The 17,075-nt window shown below is 42.7% G+C and overlaps 1 protein-coding gene across 3 annotated transcripts in view; it reads right to left on the reverse strand.

Moving 5' to 3' along the window:
* Positions 1 to 478: 478 nt before the first annotated feature.
* The window catches only part of Ets65A (DNA-binding protein D-ETS-3), a 124,922-nt gene continuing 108,325 nt past the window's right edge, over positions 479 to 17,075 (reverse strand). For all 3 annotated transcript variants that reach the window (XM_019042502.2, XM_019042504.2, XM_019042503.2), the window contains 3 exons: positions 16,431 to 16,620; positions 13,935 to 14,128; positions 479 to 1,943 (listed from right to left, as the gene is read on the reverse strand). In XM_019042502.2, the coding sequence (XP_018898047.2) occupies positions 1,816 to 1,943; positions 13,935 to 14,128; positions 16,431 to 16,620 (512 nt within the window). In that variant the 3' untranslated portion in view covers positions 479 to 1,815. The remainder of the gene's footprint in view (positions 1,944 to 13,934; positions 14,129 to 16,430; positions 16,621 to 17,075) is intronic.

Here is a 17,075-nt window from a genome sequence, read left to right on the forward strand (position 1 = left end):
AATATTACTGTTGGTTCGGTCACACAAAAACCGTCGAACAATTAAGTTTTAATGCCGTAAAAAAAAATGAGACCCTTTGTCCAAGTGACAGACAAAAGATAGGTTCAGATATGGAGAGGTTTAAAATGGCAAGTAAGAAAGGAAAACCGCCGACCTTAACATATTCCAACAAACTTGATTTTAACTTGTGAGACATAATTTCAAGTAAAATCAAGCATAACTGAGCTTTATTGATTCATCAAAATGTTGAATTTAAAAAAAAAGAAATAATGTTACCAAAGAATACCAAACCGACGATTTCCTAATAGTGACTACTTATCATAGATATCATTACATATGCCTGAGTCTTTCGCAACATTATCTATAATGTTACGAAAGAATGTGGAAGAGTGTTTGGTTTAAAAGAGTACAATTTAACCGCTCTTGAATGATTTTTATTTTAGTTTAAAACACTTTTACATGAGTAAATTTTCTGTAAGTAGGTATAGCATCAATCTCTAAGTTTTAACAATTGAATAAGTGCTAGATAAGTTCCGTTTGGTGTAAAATGAAAGTTCAATCAAGGTCGACGGTTTTCTTAAGATAAAATTATCACCGGAAAAACTTTAAATGAGCAGTCTTCATTTAATGTGACTAAATCTGTGCACAAAAAAACTAACGAAAACCTATTGACTAGATGTATGACAAGATGTAGGAAAGAGATGACTAGAATTTAATGAAAACGTAAGAAATTACCGACGAAAGTGGCGTTAAAATCTACTTAATTAACGAGTAAAGACTTTAGAACGGTATGAGAAACATGGGCTTCAAATCACGGGTCATTCCGAGTTCTCAATTCGGTCGTCTGCCAACAATATAATTTTTTGCCGTGTTTGGATCTTCTTCTTTTTTTTTTTACAGATTTTGCTTATGAGATAGTTTCATATGGTCGTTGTTATGCATTTGTTAAAATAATGTGCAGATTCAAAACTATTTCGTTACGAATCGAAAGAGCTATCGTTTTATCGAGATCGTCCAAACAACATTGAGAAAGCAAGTTTGATAATAGATACTGAACTTTGGCTCATATTGAACACCGAACTTCATTGGTTAGAATAATACAATAAAATAGTAAACGTAGCCTTGATACCTTTTATTTACATTGAATTACATTCTTGTGATAAGCTTTCATTGGTTCATTGGTTAGATATAGCCGAGATTTTCGGTCATAAGAACGTAAGTTCGGTTTCTGTGACCAAAATTTTCGGTCACTAAACCGAAAAAATTTTTTTGTTCGATATCGTCACTCGCCATGCGACATTTCAAAATTTTTGCCACCATTTTATTTTATTCCAGAGAAATTGTTGGTTGAATCTGTTTGATATTTTCGGACAGTTTCGTCAAACAATTTCTCTGCAAGAAAATAAAATGGCGGCGGAAATTTTGAAGTGTCGCATGGCGCTTGTGATACTTCGGCTAGAAGGTGACGATATGATCTGAAGCTCAGTATCCGTTTTGGAACTTCTTTTTCGCAGAGAAGTGATGAGATGATCCCATTGTTTTCCGAAGAAAACTTAGTTCCTTCCCGCTAAACTCTATCCGTATCATTAAACCTTCCCGAGACGGAGAGATGCCTGATTTGACCTGTGACGTGACGCGTGCGTGATTGGATTCGGGGCGGGCAGGAAGCAATCACGGGCGGCCCGGATCTGGACGCGTGGCTGCAATTACACCGGTGACTTAAGCGCGGCGGCGCGCTGGCGTGGGCGGGGGCGGCCCCCCTGGCTGCCGGGCGGCGGGCGTCGGTGATGGTTAGTTGCGCCTGTCCCAGCTAGGTCATGCGTAGTGGGGGTACGAACTCAGGTGCGAAGTCACGTGACCCGGGTGATGGGCCATCGTGTGCCCCGAGTATAGGTTCGCCCCCGGGCTTGTCCAGTAAGACGTCGGTGATGAGAATATTCCCGCTGAAATCAGAAAAATCACTCATTTTAGCATATACATATCTAATATAAAAATTTACAGTGCCTAAATGGGAGAATTCGCAACTTTACCACGTAATATAAAAAAAAACTTGGGTCATATTTTCAAAATCTGAATAGAGTAGGTTCATCTAGAGATAATTGCCTGTCGATACCTGCAAAAATCATGAAAATCGGCTATCAATAGAACGCTGGAACTAAGCGTTACCAGATGAAAATAACGTGAGAAAACGATTATTCAAAAATCCGCGAGGAGAAAATAATTCTAGAGCATCTATGGAAGCAGATAATATTTTCTCAGTTGAGTTGCTATTTAGGACGAATGGAATTCCTAAATTGGACGTATTTATGATTAAAGGAACTATGAGCGAGTGGAAAGATGGGGTGTGCTCGTACGAGCTGCATAAGAAACAATGTGAAAGTGGATATAGTTCCTTTTGAGAAAATGGAAGAACGGGATTTTCAATTAAATCAAGAGGAACTGAGCGCTAACTCGTGAGCTGTGGGCATGTGACAAGAGCATTGTGGACAGGGCTCATGAGTTAAAGCCGAGCAAGAACGACAATGGAGACGGCTTCGTGCCGCTGACGTCACTGGCGCTTTTAAAGTTCCATTCATTCCCTGGTAAAAATTGGCGATAGGAGCTGCGTTTCAAAATAGCATAAGAGTTCTTATAGCCAACTAAAGAAGGCTATTGAAAATCATATAGCTGGCGGTAGAAAGCGGAGCAAATCAGCCGGGCTATGCGAACCTATAAAAAAGTATACAGTCGGGCTATAGTTCCTATCGCCGAGCTTTACACTTTATCGCCATTGGCTATAAAAGGCTATAAGAAATTGTGTAGAAATTCGTGTGCTTCGGAAATCATTAAGTTTGATACGGAACTACCTTCATATTTACAAAACACACATTATATTTTCCTTTAAATCATATTTTTTTTTTCATCTATTAAAACGAGAATAGTCCATACAGGGTGTGCAAACATTTCAAAATCATGAGTTGAAAAACGCTGACTCCGCGAGATTAAATATTGGAGCCTAACACAAAGCGGAGCGGCGACGCACTGGCGCCTACAAACCTAACAAGGATACTTCACGCATTGCGCAATGCGTGAAGTATCCCTGTTAGGTTTGTAGGCGCCAATGCGCGTTTCGCGCTCTCTGCCCGCCCGCCGCGCCGCATGCAGCGTGCCACGGCGTCTGACTCTGAAGCAACTTTTTCACACCGGAGGTATTGCACAGTATCGTAAGAAATTGAAGTCGCTCCAACATATTAAGAATGACAGGCATCCTTCGAAAGTACGGAGCTTTCCTCGCAAAATAAATCAAGATACTACGGCACAAAAAGAGAACGGTAGTCCAAAAACTAACTAAGTCCAAGTATCCGTATTTTTTTTATTACGTTTAGCATAAACTTTATCGTCTGGCTGTAGCTTAATCGCCATCGGCTATACAAGGCTATAAGAAATTGTACAGCCGGCTACAGAAGCTATTGGAAATCTTACGGCCGGCTTTACGTCTATGGTATTTTGGAACACAGATTCTACTGCCAATTTTTACCAGGCTTCTTATGGCCCAAGCACTAACGAGCACATCCCATCTTTCCACTTGCACACAGTTCCATTTAGCATAAATACGCCCCAATGTCCCACTGGGGCTGTGGTGGCTGTAACAAGAATTCCATTGGAGCGACTGGAATTCTTGTTGTATTAAAGGAGGCCAGATGAGGGGAAAAATAACAATATTTCGATAGGTACTCTTGGAAAATTTCCTCGCGACCGTTTCGTGTGGAAAGGGGGAGCCACCAAGAGACAAAGTAAAACGGGGGACCCCGTCTGGTCTTCGGGGGGGGGGGGGGGGGGGTTCAGTCATGAATTTTCGCGAAATCGGGGGTAGGTTCGTTGAACCTGAGGGAAAGCTTGCACCCCTGTCAAAAGACAGTAAAATTGGCAACCCTCGGGCGAAGAAAAGACGGAGCAGGGTGAGGTGGAGGAGAAGTTGTCAGACCGTGAAAAGGAGCGCGAAGTTGATCGGCGTCCCTGGTCCCTGTCCCCCTTAGACACCCCCTTCCCCCGGTGGCCGTCGTCGATAGTGTTGTCACGAGGCCGACCCCCCCCCCCCCCCCCCGGCCGACAGGGGCTCATGGATTCATGGCTTCACGGGCTCGTGAGCGCACGGATTTCCTCGCTGTTTGCATCATTGGCTCCCGCTCATATTATCCTGAGCTTTCGGCTCACTGTGGCCGTACTTGAGGAATCAACGGCCAACACTAGTTTTGCTGGATTTTTACCAGCACATGCTGGTTACACGATCAAATTCCCATCAATTTCCGATCAAATGGTGACTGGTGCGCACCATCTACCATCAAATTTCTGCGGCCTGCAAAAATTTGATGGTAGATGATGGAACTGTGGGGCTCATCCTTCATCTGATTTCCACACAACCGTGCTTATTTCATGCTTATTTCAATCAACACGCTGTTTTAATTAAGTTTACTCATCAATCTAGATAACTCTCGACCGCCATCTTGGTCATCATTTTGATCGGAATTTGACGGAAATTTGAGCGTGTAACCGGGCCATTAGATAGCCCCTCTCCCTTTGTGACGCTTTTCTGCACTGAAAAAAAAGTATCAGGGACCGTCCACAAATTACGTAAGGCACTTACTTGGGGGGGGGGGGAGTAGGGGTGTCAAGAGGTGCCCTTGCTGGTGCTTTACGGGAGAGGGGGAGGGGTCAAGCACTCTCTTACGTGAGCCAAACGCTTATTATTGAAAAAGAGGGCAAAAACTTTTGAACAGTTGGCCTAGCCCAACTTTCGTTACTTTACAGACTGACTAGTCCAAATGCCGTTATTTTAGACTTTTAATGTTTTTGTTGAAATGTAGAGCACTTAAAAGTGCTTTTAGTGCTTATGTGTGAAGGCGATTAGAATAGGTCATGGTCTATACTTTACTAAATTGAAAAAATGATTATCTATTATCATTTTTATATTTTAATATTCTAATATTTATATATAGGGTGAGTATAATCGATGTGTGTTTAAAAAAACACAAAGTGAGTCTAGTAATTTTTATCTTAGAATTATCCCATAGTATTTTTGTACCATTGTATTTTAGCTCTCTCGACTTAGGCTACTTTCTAAACTTTTTGAATTTAAAAACTGGTTATTTTTTCAATACAACTGTTATTTTTTATGATCTCCTACCAGCGATTCGTCATGTTTAAAACCATACCGATTTGTTTCAACACCATGTTTTCATTAAATTAAACGATAGAAGAGAGGGGGTCTGGCCAGCCTTTGCTCTTGCGCAGTAGGTAAAGTAGCAGTGCGGGGTCTGTAAAATATATCGTCTCTGAACCAAACCAAACGGACGTTATCGTTGAGCTCAACGATACGTCCATTTCCTTTGCCGCTGCAGCCATCGATTCATCCACCGAGCGACGCGACTCCGACACGGGGAAAACAAACAATGAAAACCCGAGTGGGAAACATAAATTCGGTCACCGAAAAATTCTCTCGAACATGTGTGATTTTCCTGTGCGCGTTTTCAGTCCGATGCTCTTTCCTTGAGGTCGCCTGCTCTGGCTTCTCGTGTCCGAGCGCTTTTGGCCCGTTGCCAGACTTCCCGTCAAACTTTACAAGTTCTTACGTTGTCCCTCGATTTGCTTGACATTTTCTCGAGCTATATAAAAATTAAATGCACCGGTGTGCGGTGTGTTCTGCTGGATCTTTCATTCTCAGAGAGGAATAGTGTGTTTTCAGCAACAAATCGTGGAAGTTGGGATCTCATAGTACATTGAGAAAAAAACTTCGTGCATGGGACCCGAAGTTGAGGTCATATGGATCTTTGAAGTTTTCTGATCACGAATCCGCAAACTTGAGGTCGAGCTACCGAAGTTCGGGTCAGACATCGAGGATGCTTCGGAATGTACCGGAGTACTTTAGATGTCTGACCCGAACTTTGGCAGCTCGACCTCAAGTTGTTAGATACGTGATCCGAAAACTTCAGGGATCCATATGACCTCAACTTCGGGTCCCACGCACGAAGTTTTTCTCTCCGTGTAGGGTTCACAGTTTCCAGGGTGATTGAAGTGCCGGAAATGGAAACAGAAATTTCTGGAAACTTCCCGGTGGTTCATTTAAAAGTATCATTTATTTTATATTTATTCATTCATTTATTTATTTTTTAAAGAAATTTTAATTTCCTCCGGTACCCGCTCTGCTAATTATTTGACATTTATTCCTATGAAACCCACAACTTCCACAGCTATATATGCTGTTTTAGTACCTCGAAACAGCGGGGACAGAGGGGCACGCACATCTATGCTCTAGGCCTTTCACATGTTTAGAAACTGAGGACGAATGGAATTTGTTTCAACAGAATCACTCGTCAGTTTCGTGAAAATTCGTCGCCACAACCGGGTTTCGAAACCGAGACCTACTGACCTAGAGTAAGACGCGCTGACTAATAGACCAATCTATCAAGCAGAGGTTACCGTGTATGTGTGCATATCGACGGTGAAACTACCAAACCACGTATCTCGGTTTGCGGCGTCGCAGACTTCCTGTCATACTTTATTTTTTAAATGAAAAACTACTTAACATCCAGTCTTGAAAATTTCTGTGATTTTTCCTCTTTGTGCGGAGAAAATTCCGTGAAAATTTCAAGGAATGATATGGATTTGGTCTACTTCAAAAAAATAAAATGTGAGCGTAGATTTTTAAACACCGCAAACGAGATACGTGGTTTGGTAGTTTCACCGTCGATATGAGTCTTCCTCTGTCAAAGTTCGCCGGGAAAGTAGATTCTTGCCTCTTGCCATCGCGCCTTCAATTTTGGAGACGCAACACGGACATCCATCAAGTACGAATAGTTGTATCTCTGCGCCGTCATCAACGCGCATCCTTTATCTTGCTCTGTTCCCATGATGTGTTGGTTCTGTTGGGTGTATTTTACTTTGAAAGCTACGTAAGCGACACTGCCGAAGATGAAGACGTGATCGGGCTTCGTTTTTTTTAACTTTCCTAGCGAATCTGAGCGACACCTCACTAGCAGCATAGAGCGAAGCATGCGAAATAGGTGTTTAAAGTGCACGTATTCCCATCATCAAATATTTTGATCGTTTTGAAGCGTGAAATTTATGATCTTGGGTCGCAACTTGGTACCGGGGTGTATATTTTTATGGGAAACTCGAATTACCACTCAAATTTCCGAAATTTGAATAAAGTAGCAGACGAGCCTAAAATGCCATCTTAGCGACTTCGAAATCATTCAACCTTCCAATAGAGATGTGTCAGGGCGTGCGGTGGGTTTAGTGACAGGGCAAGCTCTAGCGTTCGCCATCCGGGGGGGGGGGGGGGGGGGGGGGTCAACGTAGTCTCTTTCCCCTCCTCAGGGAGCCTCCCTAGAAAATTGTTAAAATTTTACGGTATTTGCTCTATTATTCGGATGAAATCTGATGGAACGTCTTGAAAAACTGTGGTTTTATTACTTTCTCTCTTACTTATGATTTCGTTTACTCAACTTGTTTCGAATGTTATTGAGCATTAGAGGACGGCTCCATGCTCTTAACTCCTAATTTTGCCACTTATTTGAGATATTGTAGTCTTTATTCTACATTATTTAGAATTTTTTGAGTTTAAAATTAGAAATTAGAAAAATAAGTTAGAAAATTAGAATTTTCTGCATTTTAAACATGTTTGAGAATTTTCTAATTCATCACTAATTAGATCAAGTGAGCGAAATTTTATAGAATTTAAGGGCATTTGCTCCGAAGGAGCAGCTACAACCGCGACGGAAAGAGGGAGCAAGATAGCGCATCGGAGGCAGAAGCAGCGCGCTGCGGTGCGGTGACGGGCCAAGACATGGCCAAGAGAAGCGAGCTGCGATCGCGCAGCGAAGGGCTCGGACTCGGAACGTACCGCCCTACCCGCCCGCCTTGATTCCGCCGCCGAGTAGTGGCTCTCCGCTCAGCTGATCGCAAGCGATTCTCCAGCGCATGAGTCGGCCCGTGTTTAGGCCGCGCAGCGCGCTGCGCCACCTCCATCCGCTCTCTCTACGTATTTCTGTCTCTCTCTCTTTCTGTTTTCAATGCAATTTACATACTGAACACCTTTTATAAATTATATTTGCTAAAATGTAAAAAATGCATGTAACAGGTGTAATTTTCTTCTTTCTTTTGAAATCTTTGGGCAAGCAGTGCTTGCCTTGCTTATCCGGACCGCACGCCACTGAGATGTGTATTCTTTTTCTGTTCAATGTTGTTCTGTTCACAATTCTTATTGTTCCGTTCTGTTCTTTTCCAAAATCAATTTACCCTCAGCTAATTTAGACCTCCATGTCGATACCGGCGCGCTCTTCAACTATGAAACTGCTTGTTCTGATTTCGATTATTTGCATGATTCTTTCCTGTCAAAATTCCAAAGCGATAAAAAATATTTTGATCGTAAAGACAGCCGCTTAATTTTGTCTACAACACCGAGTCTCACGGAGAAATGAAACTTCAAATCTCTTTCTCTCGGTTCAAACTTGATGCGACTAGGTGCGTTTTCATCGAACAGTGGCGTGGCGTGCTTTGCGATATATCGATTGATCTACCATTTGAACCTGTGGAAAAGGGTCGATAACAAGGTGCTCAGAATGAACGCCTCAAGAAGCGATTCTTTACCACAGCTTCAAATGGGGAAATCTCGATAATCGATCATTCACGCCGGGCCACTATGCTGCTAAACTCAGTCCACTTAATGAGAATTTTCAATTAAGCGCTCAGCCGATAGGCAGCGCTTTTTGATTTCGACTTGCCTCTGAGTATTAGAATACCAGTGCTAATGCGTTTAAATGACGCACCAGCTCATCGATGTGTAGGCTTTTTGGGGGGGTCCATTTTTAAAATAAATAAAGCTGTGAAATCTGTATTTTACGCTTTTAACGTAATGCGCAGGTAGTTTCGATCGTTTGTCTATAAGAAAATTTCTTAGCGGTAGAGTAATTCTTATCGAAATTGATCGTTGAACTCAAATGAAGCCTAAAAAAAAACGCGCCTGATGAGCTCAACGGTGAGCTTATTTTCGGGAAACAAAAATACGCGTTTACGGTTTCCTTGGTAACCTTTGTTTGCTATCAGCTGATGTTTTATTTCCATTTCCCAGCCAAGTCGACGGAGTTTATACATCCTTTCTTCATTAAATACATTTACCAACACCTGAGCGCTTTTCTAATACGACAGTATTAGAACTTTCCCGCTTGTTTTTCATTCATTTCTCTCCACATGAAACTACCCTGATGGCGACAAAAAGAATAGGCAAAAGTGGTGATTTTTTCCGGCGAGTCGGCATTTACGCTTGAAATTTCCCGGCCTTCGGCGTCTCTCGTTTCCAATCTTGCGGAAATTGAGTTGGCGTGTACCACCTACTCCTCCCCCCTCCTCCTCCCTCGCGACTCCTGCGCCGATAAATATTGTTTCAAAATCAACAAGCGTCTGCACCCAGCTCCTTTTCATCCCTCCGAGTCGCCTACCCCTCTTTCCGCCTGCGCTTCTGCGTTCGTCCCTTATGAGGAGACGTCAGTGCGACTCCATGATGCACTTACGGCGCAGGGGGTAAGAGGGGTGTGGAGATTGCGTTCCGAATGGGTTAAAATGGGTAAAGGAAGAACCTCGAGACACATGATAATCTTAAGCTCGCAACCGCGCAGAATATTAAAATGTGCAGTGCTGTAAAACCCATTTTAACCACTCTGAAACAGTTTCGAAACGAATCGCATAACCGTACAGAGATAATATATTTCACGCGCAGATTAGCCTAATGATGACTGATGAGAGATGACCAAAAAGTTGGGTAACTAGTTTAGTTGTCTCAATTTAATTTGCAAAAAATCGTCCAACGAAGTGGGCAACTCAGCACCAACTTGTTGGTCATCAAAAGGCATATTTTTTTGCTCAAATAGTTGCTGATTCATCAATTGATCATCATTTTAGGCAGCGTTGACCTTTAAATTTAATTTTTGCTTCATCCGATTAAACTGCTCAGATTGGTAGTGCGCAATCTCTGAAACTACATTGTCTCTGTAAGCAGAAACCGGAAATCAATTCGGTTCAGCAGACCAAATATAGTTTGGCTGACGAACTATATGATTAATTTACGTTTACCAAACAAAAGTAAGTTTCATATTACCAGAACTGACCGCTATTTTTATTTTTTTATTTTCAAAGCCGAATTTTGTATTTCAGTGCCCGTCCTGGTTTTTGTTTATATGTATGAACTTTATCGCAATTGCTGATAGAATCCCTGATACCTGATAGATATACCTGGTAGAATCCCCGGGGTTAGTAAAATATTTTGAAACCAATGAATTTATACCCTGGTTTTTAACACTTTTACTCGGAGTCCTTATTTTTTAAACTGGTGGTCTCATTGTATAACAAGAGGCTACAACTGAATGTAAAAAAGAAGTTACACATCCAAGTTTAATGGAAGAAGTCAAATATATATATCTTAATTTCTGTATTCTAGATGAAGTTTTTTCTTAGCTCAATGTATTCTTTTCTCAACAGCCTTTCAAGCGTGTTAAGGAGAATCAAGTCAAATAAAGGACAGAAAAAAAGTAAAAAAAATACATTCTAAGGACCTCATCACCATCATGATAATAATCACTTGATAGTTTCCTGGAACGAATTATAATTCAGACAAATCGTCGGGCAACGAGATTAATACGAGCATGTATGTTCGTCGCAATAACGCTATAACGTCGCGACTTTATGACTCGTAATCCTTAAGGCAGTGGTTTTCTTTTGAATGAAAAGCTTATACTTCCCTACGAGACGCGGACCTGATGGGTGAAGTCAGCGACTCGATTTTATCCCTCGGCGTTTGCTTGTATATTAATTTCGAATTGGGATGAGCATTTTATTCGTGAGCAATTGCTGACTACTGAGGGTCGCATTTAGACCGGAAGGGAGAGAGACATATAGGGTGACCCTTAAAGCGCTTGTCGGCGCCAAGAAGGGATGATCAGAGCTCATAGAATGCGAAGCACAACTAGGCCGAGTTTAACAGAAATGTATCTTGGGGGGGGGGGGGGATGAAGTGGGATTTGCCAGAAAAAGGCCGAGATGAATAAGTTTTTTCATATCCACTCCTTAGTTACGTGAAAAAATTTCGTCACTACCGGGATTTGAGCCAGAGATCAAGGATTTTAAGTGTCAAAAACGGGAACTCTCCGAAAATGTAATCTTGCAAAGGGTTAGTGATTATTACGTCTACTTGCGTGCGTATATGTCCCCCTGTCAAAGTTTCTCGGGCTTCGGAATCTTAACGAGAATTCTAGGCTAAAATTTGGGGGATATTTCCTGGGCCGGATTAAGGGGGTGGCCACATGGGCCGCGGCCCATGGCGGCAAATTTAGGGGGCGGCAAATTTTGCAATTTTTTTAAATGTAGGTATAATAAAAATCGGATTCAGAAAAAAAAATATCCATAAGAAAAGGAAACAAAATCTCTTCTTTCTGAGCGTGTAGTAATTTCTAATTTTGTCGTTTTTCGGTGATACAAAAGACAGCATCTTTAATTAGTCGAGTTAAGAGAGGAACTAAACACGCAATTTTGCCTGGAGCTCAGCGCAGAGAGGAATGATGACGAGGACTTGGGATGAAAAGGACAAGTCCTCGGCGCGGCGGTCAGCATGTAGCACATATAAGCGCCTACAAGACTGCATGAATACTTCACCCATTGCGCCAAACACAGTGCGGTCACGCGGTCAGGAGCGGTTGGCGTGAAACGCATAGCGCCTACAAGACTGCAGGAATACTTCACGCATTGCGCCAAACACAGTGCGATCAGCGCGGCGCGGCGCAGCGGCGGAAGTTAAAATCATTAAACCACATTTATGTTTGTTCTTTCATAATTTTTTGGTTCATATCTTACAAATGGAGGATCTTGTCCACACAGAGATAGGTTTACGGAACTTAACTTTCGCGTCAAGTTCCGTGAAATTTTGCTAGTAGTGTTGACAGGGCTTTCGCAAAAAAATGTATCCAACACGAGTAGGTAAACGCGTCTTATGCACCCCTTTTCCTCTGGCACGTCCACTTGGTGGTTTTTATAAATGTTTCAAAACGAATGAGAAGGGGGCGGCAAAATACAGGCGGCCCATGGGCGGCAAGTAGGTAAATCCGGCCCTGGATATTTCCGATTAATAATCGCCTGTAATCCGTGAGCTGACCGAAGACTCAAGAAAAATCTTTGCGGAACAGCCTGTGAGGAGGGAGAGATAATCGTCAAGACGAGGCGAGGAAAATAGTGAAAAGCAACATTGCCGCTTCTGATTAAAATCATCTCATTAATATCCACGAAGGCGAATGAGAATTCCGATACTTCAAGCCCAACATTGCAACTTGGTCTCTCCTCGAAGGGGTCCAAATTCGGCATCGGGAACTGCATTGAAGCGTCGGAACGTCGAGGACAAAACGCTGAGCGAGAACAACGTAACTGAAATGAGGAACCGAATGCAGATACGTGGTTTTCGCCGAGGACGGGAGATCAGGGTGCGGCCGTAGCGACATTAATTTCTCGTAGTCCATTATGGCGCATTAGTGCGCAAAATTCAAGGATCGGAGGCGGTCTCGGCTCCCGCGCCCGCGGCCAATAAACAAAACAAGAGATTTATTGGTCCCTTTATTAGCCACCCTATTACTGTCTCCTTGCTTTATTGCATTCACTCAACTTGCGCATTTTTACAGCTCCTCTTGCCGCAGACGCGGACCTCGCCGAGATTTATCGGTTCTGTCGACGTCCGCGCGGGCGGAGGCTACCGCATTTTCACCATCCACCGAAAACTGAAAGGCCCGCATTTCTGGAATCGCCTGAGGGCAGATCTGCCGTGCTAAGCAAGAACGCCGTAAATCGATCAAGATTTTCCAGCGTTTCTTGGAACTTAACACTTTATAAAATAAAAACTGTTTTACCTTTGCACCTCAAATTTTCAGGTTAAATTCTTGATAGTATTTGAGAATTAATTCGGTAAAAACATTGTCCCAAAGTACACACGTTTTTCTGCTATGATACATTGTTTCCTAAAAATTTAAAATGGCGTTTACGGCGTTTTTGCGTTGCACGGCAGAGATGCACAAAATGAAATTTCATTTTCCAGTGAAATAAAATTCTATCTTCCATGAATTTTTTTTTCTCAGGGGCTACGTGCGCAACCCGCAACAAGGGGCAGTTGCGCTGGTCTCAGAATCGTGTTTTGCTGCTTAATTCTTGTACTTTGGCTAAAAGTAATCAGATCCGTCCAAACCGCAACTTTCTGCGTTCAATATTAACTGAGATATCGCCCATTGATAAGTCGGGGGTTTGATGTCGCACGGTGGATCGAGTCAATTAGAGAGGTCGGACATGAAATTTTTGACTAAAACTGAGAATTTTGATGTCTAATTCGTCACTGTTTAAATTACCAGGTGTGGTATTGGAAGTAAATTTTACGAGGAAACCAATGGATTCACTCTTAAAATCTCAAAATTTTGTATGAACGGAGTTATTAGCTTTTAAAGTTTCCCAATTCTGTCCGACATCCCCCATTGACTCGATTCACTGTGCGTCGTCCATCGCGGTTCTTTCCTCCTTGTTTTCATCCAAGTCCCACGTTTAGTAACCAGTGCGTCACTGACTGATGGAAGCAAAGTGCGGAAGAAACCACGGGTGTCACTACCGCGGTGGATGACGTCAAAAACCCGACTTTTCAAAGGGCGATATCTCGGTTAATATTGAACGTGGAAAGTTGCGGTTTGGACAGATCTCATTACTTTTAGCTAATCTACAAAAATCAAGCATCAAAACACGATTCTGAGACCAGCACAACTGACCCATTATCCAAGAATTTGTCAGGAAACTTCGAGGCTTAACTTCAAAACGCACGGTTGAAAGCAGTTAAATATGCAGCGATTGAAATGTTAGGGAAATGTGACACGATGAAATCTTACCTGATGAGGAAGGTATGGCGGGGCTCATGAAGTTGAGTTTGGTTGAGTGATGGTAGAAGAAATCCGATTGGTATTTGTAGGCGGTTGGGTCTGTCGTGGCTGGTTGTGTAGCCGCCGCAAGGCCTTGGAAGTCGAATTTGTACGCGTACCTCTTACCATGAACTTTAGTCATTATATTCTTATCGTAGTAATACCTGGAACAGAATGCAGTTTATATAGATTACGATTCCTAAGCCTGGAATAACCGAATCTCTTAGTTCGGAAACGACCCAAATCGGGTTTTTTACGATGTTCATTTTTTGTGCGTAGAAACACGCCTTTTCTGGCTGTCACGCAGTTCTTATTGTCTCCTGGAATTTTTCATTTTCCAAAGATGAGTCGATTTCGACCTGAAAGATTCAATTACACTGAAATTGGACACGTACCTGCGACGGTGAAACTACCGGACCACACATACATCTCGGTTTGCGACGTTGTATGTAGACTTCTTGCCATTTATTTTTTAAATGGAAAACTACTCAAAATCAATTCTTGAAAACTTCCCTGTTTTTTTCCTATCTTTGAAAATTTTAAGAGAAGGCATTACTTCGTTCTCCTTTAAAACAATAAAATGGGAGCGGAGATTTTTAAACACCTCAAACGAGATACGTGGTATGGTACTTTCACTGTCGATATGTTTGATGAACGGTAAACATGATTTACCCTTAAATATCCTCCAGAACCAATCTATTTTCGCAAAATTTAATGATGACTTTTACACGGCAATCCCATTTCCAATCTAATTTTACAGGAAGACAGGTGTCTAGATTCAAACCTATGTTTAATCTATATAAATCAATTAAATAGCGATCAAAACCTTCGTTTTGATTTTAAAAAATATATCCGTCCACCTCTGCATCCGTCACGTTCAGCGCTAAAGTGTTAAATCCGTTTTGTTTCAATATTCCATTTGCATACGGTATCAGTGCGGCATGATTCCCCTCCCCCCTCCCCCTCTCCCCTCCCCCTCTCCCCTCCCCCTCTCCCCTCCCCCTCCCCCTCCCCCTTTCAAATACACTCGCCGCGATCCCATGATCAACTATCGAAAATCCCTCACCCATCCCATCACACCGAAAATATCGATATTCGATTAGTCGGAGGAGCCCGCCTCAGTAGCCAATTACCGAACATTCCTATGCACCACACGCAATATATCGAAGTTCGATATTCGGAGTCGACCGATCCGATTGATTGGATTCTGATAACGCCGGGAAATTCCTCCCGTGCTTTCCGCCCGCTAATTCGTTTGACTAGATTGAACGCAGGGTTGCCGGATTCATCGGATTTGCCCGTAGGTATCGGGATGAACGGGGTTATTTTGCGTTACGCTGATGCAAACCTGGCAACGTCGACGCGGGGGTTGTGGCGGGGGAGGGGGAGGGACCGGAAGCCAGGCCGCAGTCGGCTGATGCTAAGAGAGGAGAGATGAGCCGCCGAGCGGCGCGCAGACGGCACGATTGCGAGGCGTAATGCGATTTGAAACCTGAAATGTAATAATTACAGACGTTTCAGTCGAGATTTCAGTGCTTGTGGCCGGGAGGAGCTTTCGGGGAAGCTGCGTCCGACGTGTAGGGATCCTTGTTTGGGTTCGTTGGGTCGAGTAAATGCGTTTGTTACAGAATCGTATTTTGATGGTGGAATGTTACACGTTAGCGGGAGGTATTGAGAATCAGAGTGGCATGAAACGTAAGAGAGAAATGAAATATTAGTGGGGTTCTTATGCTCTCCCCAAATGACGCTCCTTTTTTGATTCCGGCAACTAGGTCCGTTTTCGATGACCGAAATGGCGCGAAAATTGTGAGTTGCTGTTATTGAATGGACCTGAGGAAAGTCCGTGCGCCTTCAATTTTTAGCATATGTAACACGGACATCCTTGAAGCACGTTTATAGTTGTATCCAAGCGATGGTGCTGCTAGTAATGGAGTCGGTGGGACTAGAGTACCTGTATGCGGGAGAGTATTGCCATCTCTGTGCTGCTCTCTGATTGGTTTATCACTTTTAGATTATTATGGAGCTCCAAAGTTGGACCAATGTAAAGAAACCCGACCTAGAGGAATACGTATCATTGGCTGAGAAATTAATGATAATCACACCTAAAGGTTAATTTTCGGCACAAATATCCATTAAAGGTCGATCCGAACTCAATTCAGAAGTTGGATGTAAAAAAATTTCTATCACACCCAAAATCACGTCTAGAACTTGAAAAACTTCGCCGCCATTTTGTTTATTTACATTGGGTAAAACTAGGAGCGGAAGGACTGGGGTTTGTTCACACTGGTCCAACTTTCGGGCTCCATGATAGCCAACCAATCAGAGAGCGGCACACTTTTTCTGTATAGTGAAAGGATTGAGATGACAATACTGGGACTAGGCACTAGATTCGATAAAGCTTGATTTGGAACCGTCAAAAAAATTTAGGTCAAAGATTATCATTTGGAAAATAGGATGACGACTTACCTGAGCGCTCTACTTAGTTTATCGTAGTTCATATTAGGTTTCGATTTCCTCTCTCCCCAGCGCCGGGCCACCTCGTCCGGGTCCGTGAGCTTGAACTCACCGTTGGTCCCCTCCCACGTGATGCAGTTGGCGTTGGTGGAGTCTGATAAAAGCTCTAATAGAAATTGCCACAGTTGAATTTGTCCCGAACCTGAAACAATCATCACACAATCGCCCTTCATTAATGGCGCTATTGGGAATAATGACTGAATAAATCAGGAATATAATGCGCGATTCATCTAAACGGCCAGATTGTTCCCGATGAAAGCTCGACTTTCGTCATTACGTTTAACTTCAGCCCGGGATTTATTGCTTCCATATCGACGCACAGTGGATCGAGTCAATTGGAGAGGTCGGACTTGGAATTTTTGACTAAAACTGCAAATTTTCATGTTTATTTCGTCACATTTGGAATTTCAAGGGGTGTTTCCAGAGGAAAATTTCACGAGGAAACTAATGAAACCACTTTCAGAACCTCAAAATTGTGTATAAACGGAGTTATAAGCTTTTAAAGTTTCCAAATTTTGTCCGACCTCTCCTATTGACTCGATTCTCTGTGCGACGGTGAAACATACGCATATCTTCCATTGCAGGGTTTCAAAATCT

The sequence above is a fragment of the Bemisia tabaci genome, chromosome 3 (genome assembly GCF_918797505.1).
Source record: "Bemisia tabaci chromosome 3, PGI_BMITA_v3".
Taxonomy (NCBI): Eukaryota; Metazoa; Arthropoda; class Insecta; order Hemiptera; family Aleyrodidae; genus Bemisia; species Bemisia tabaci.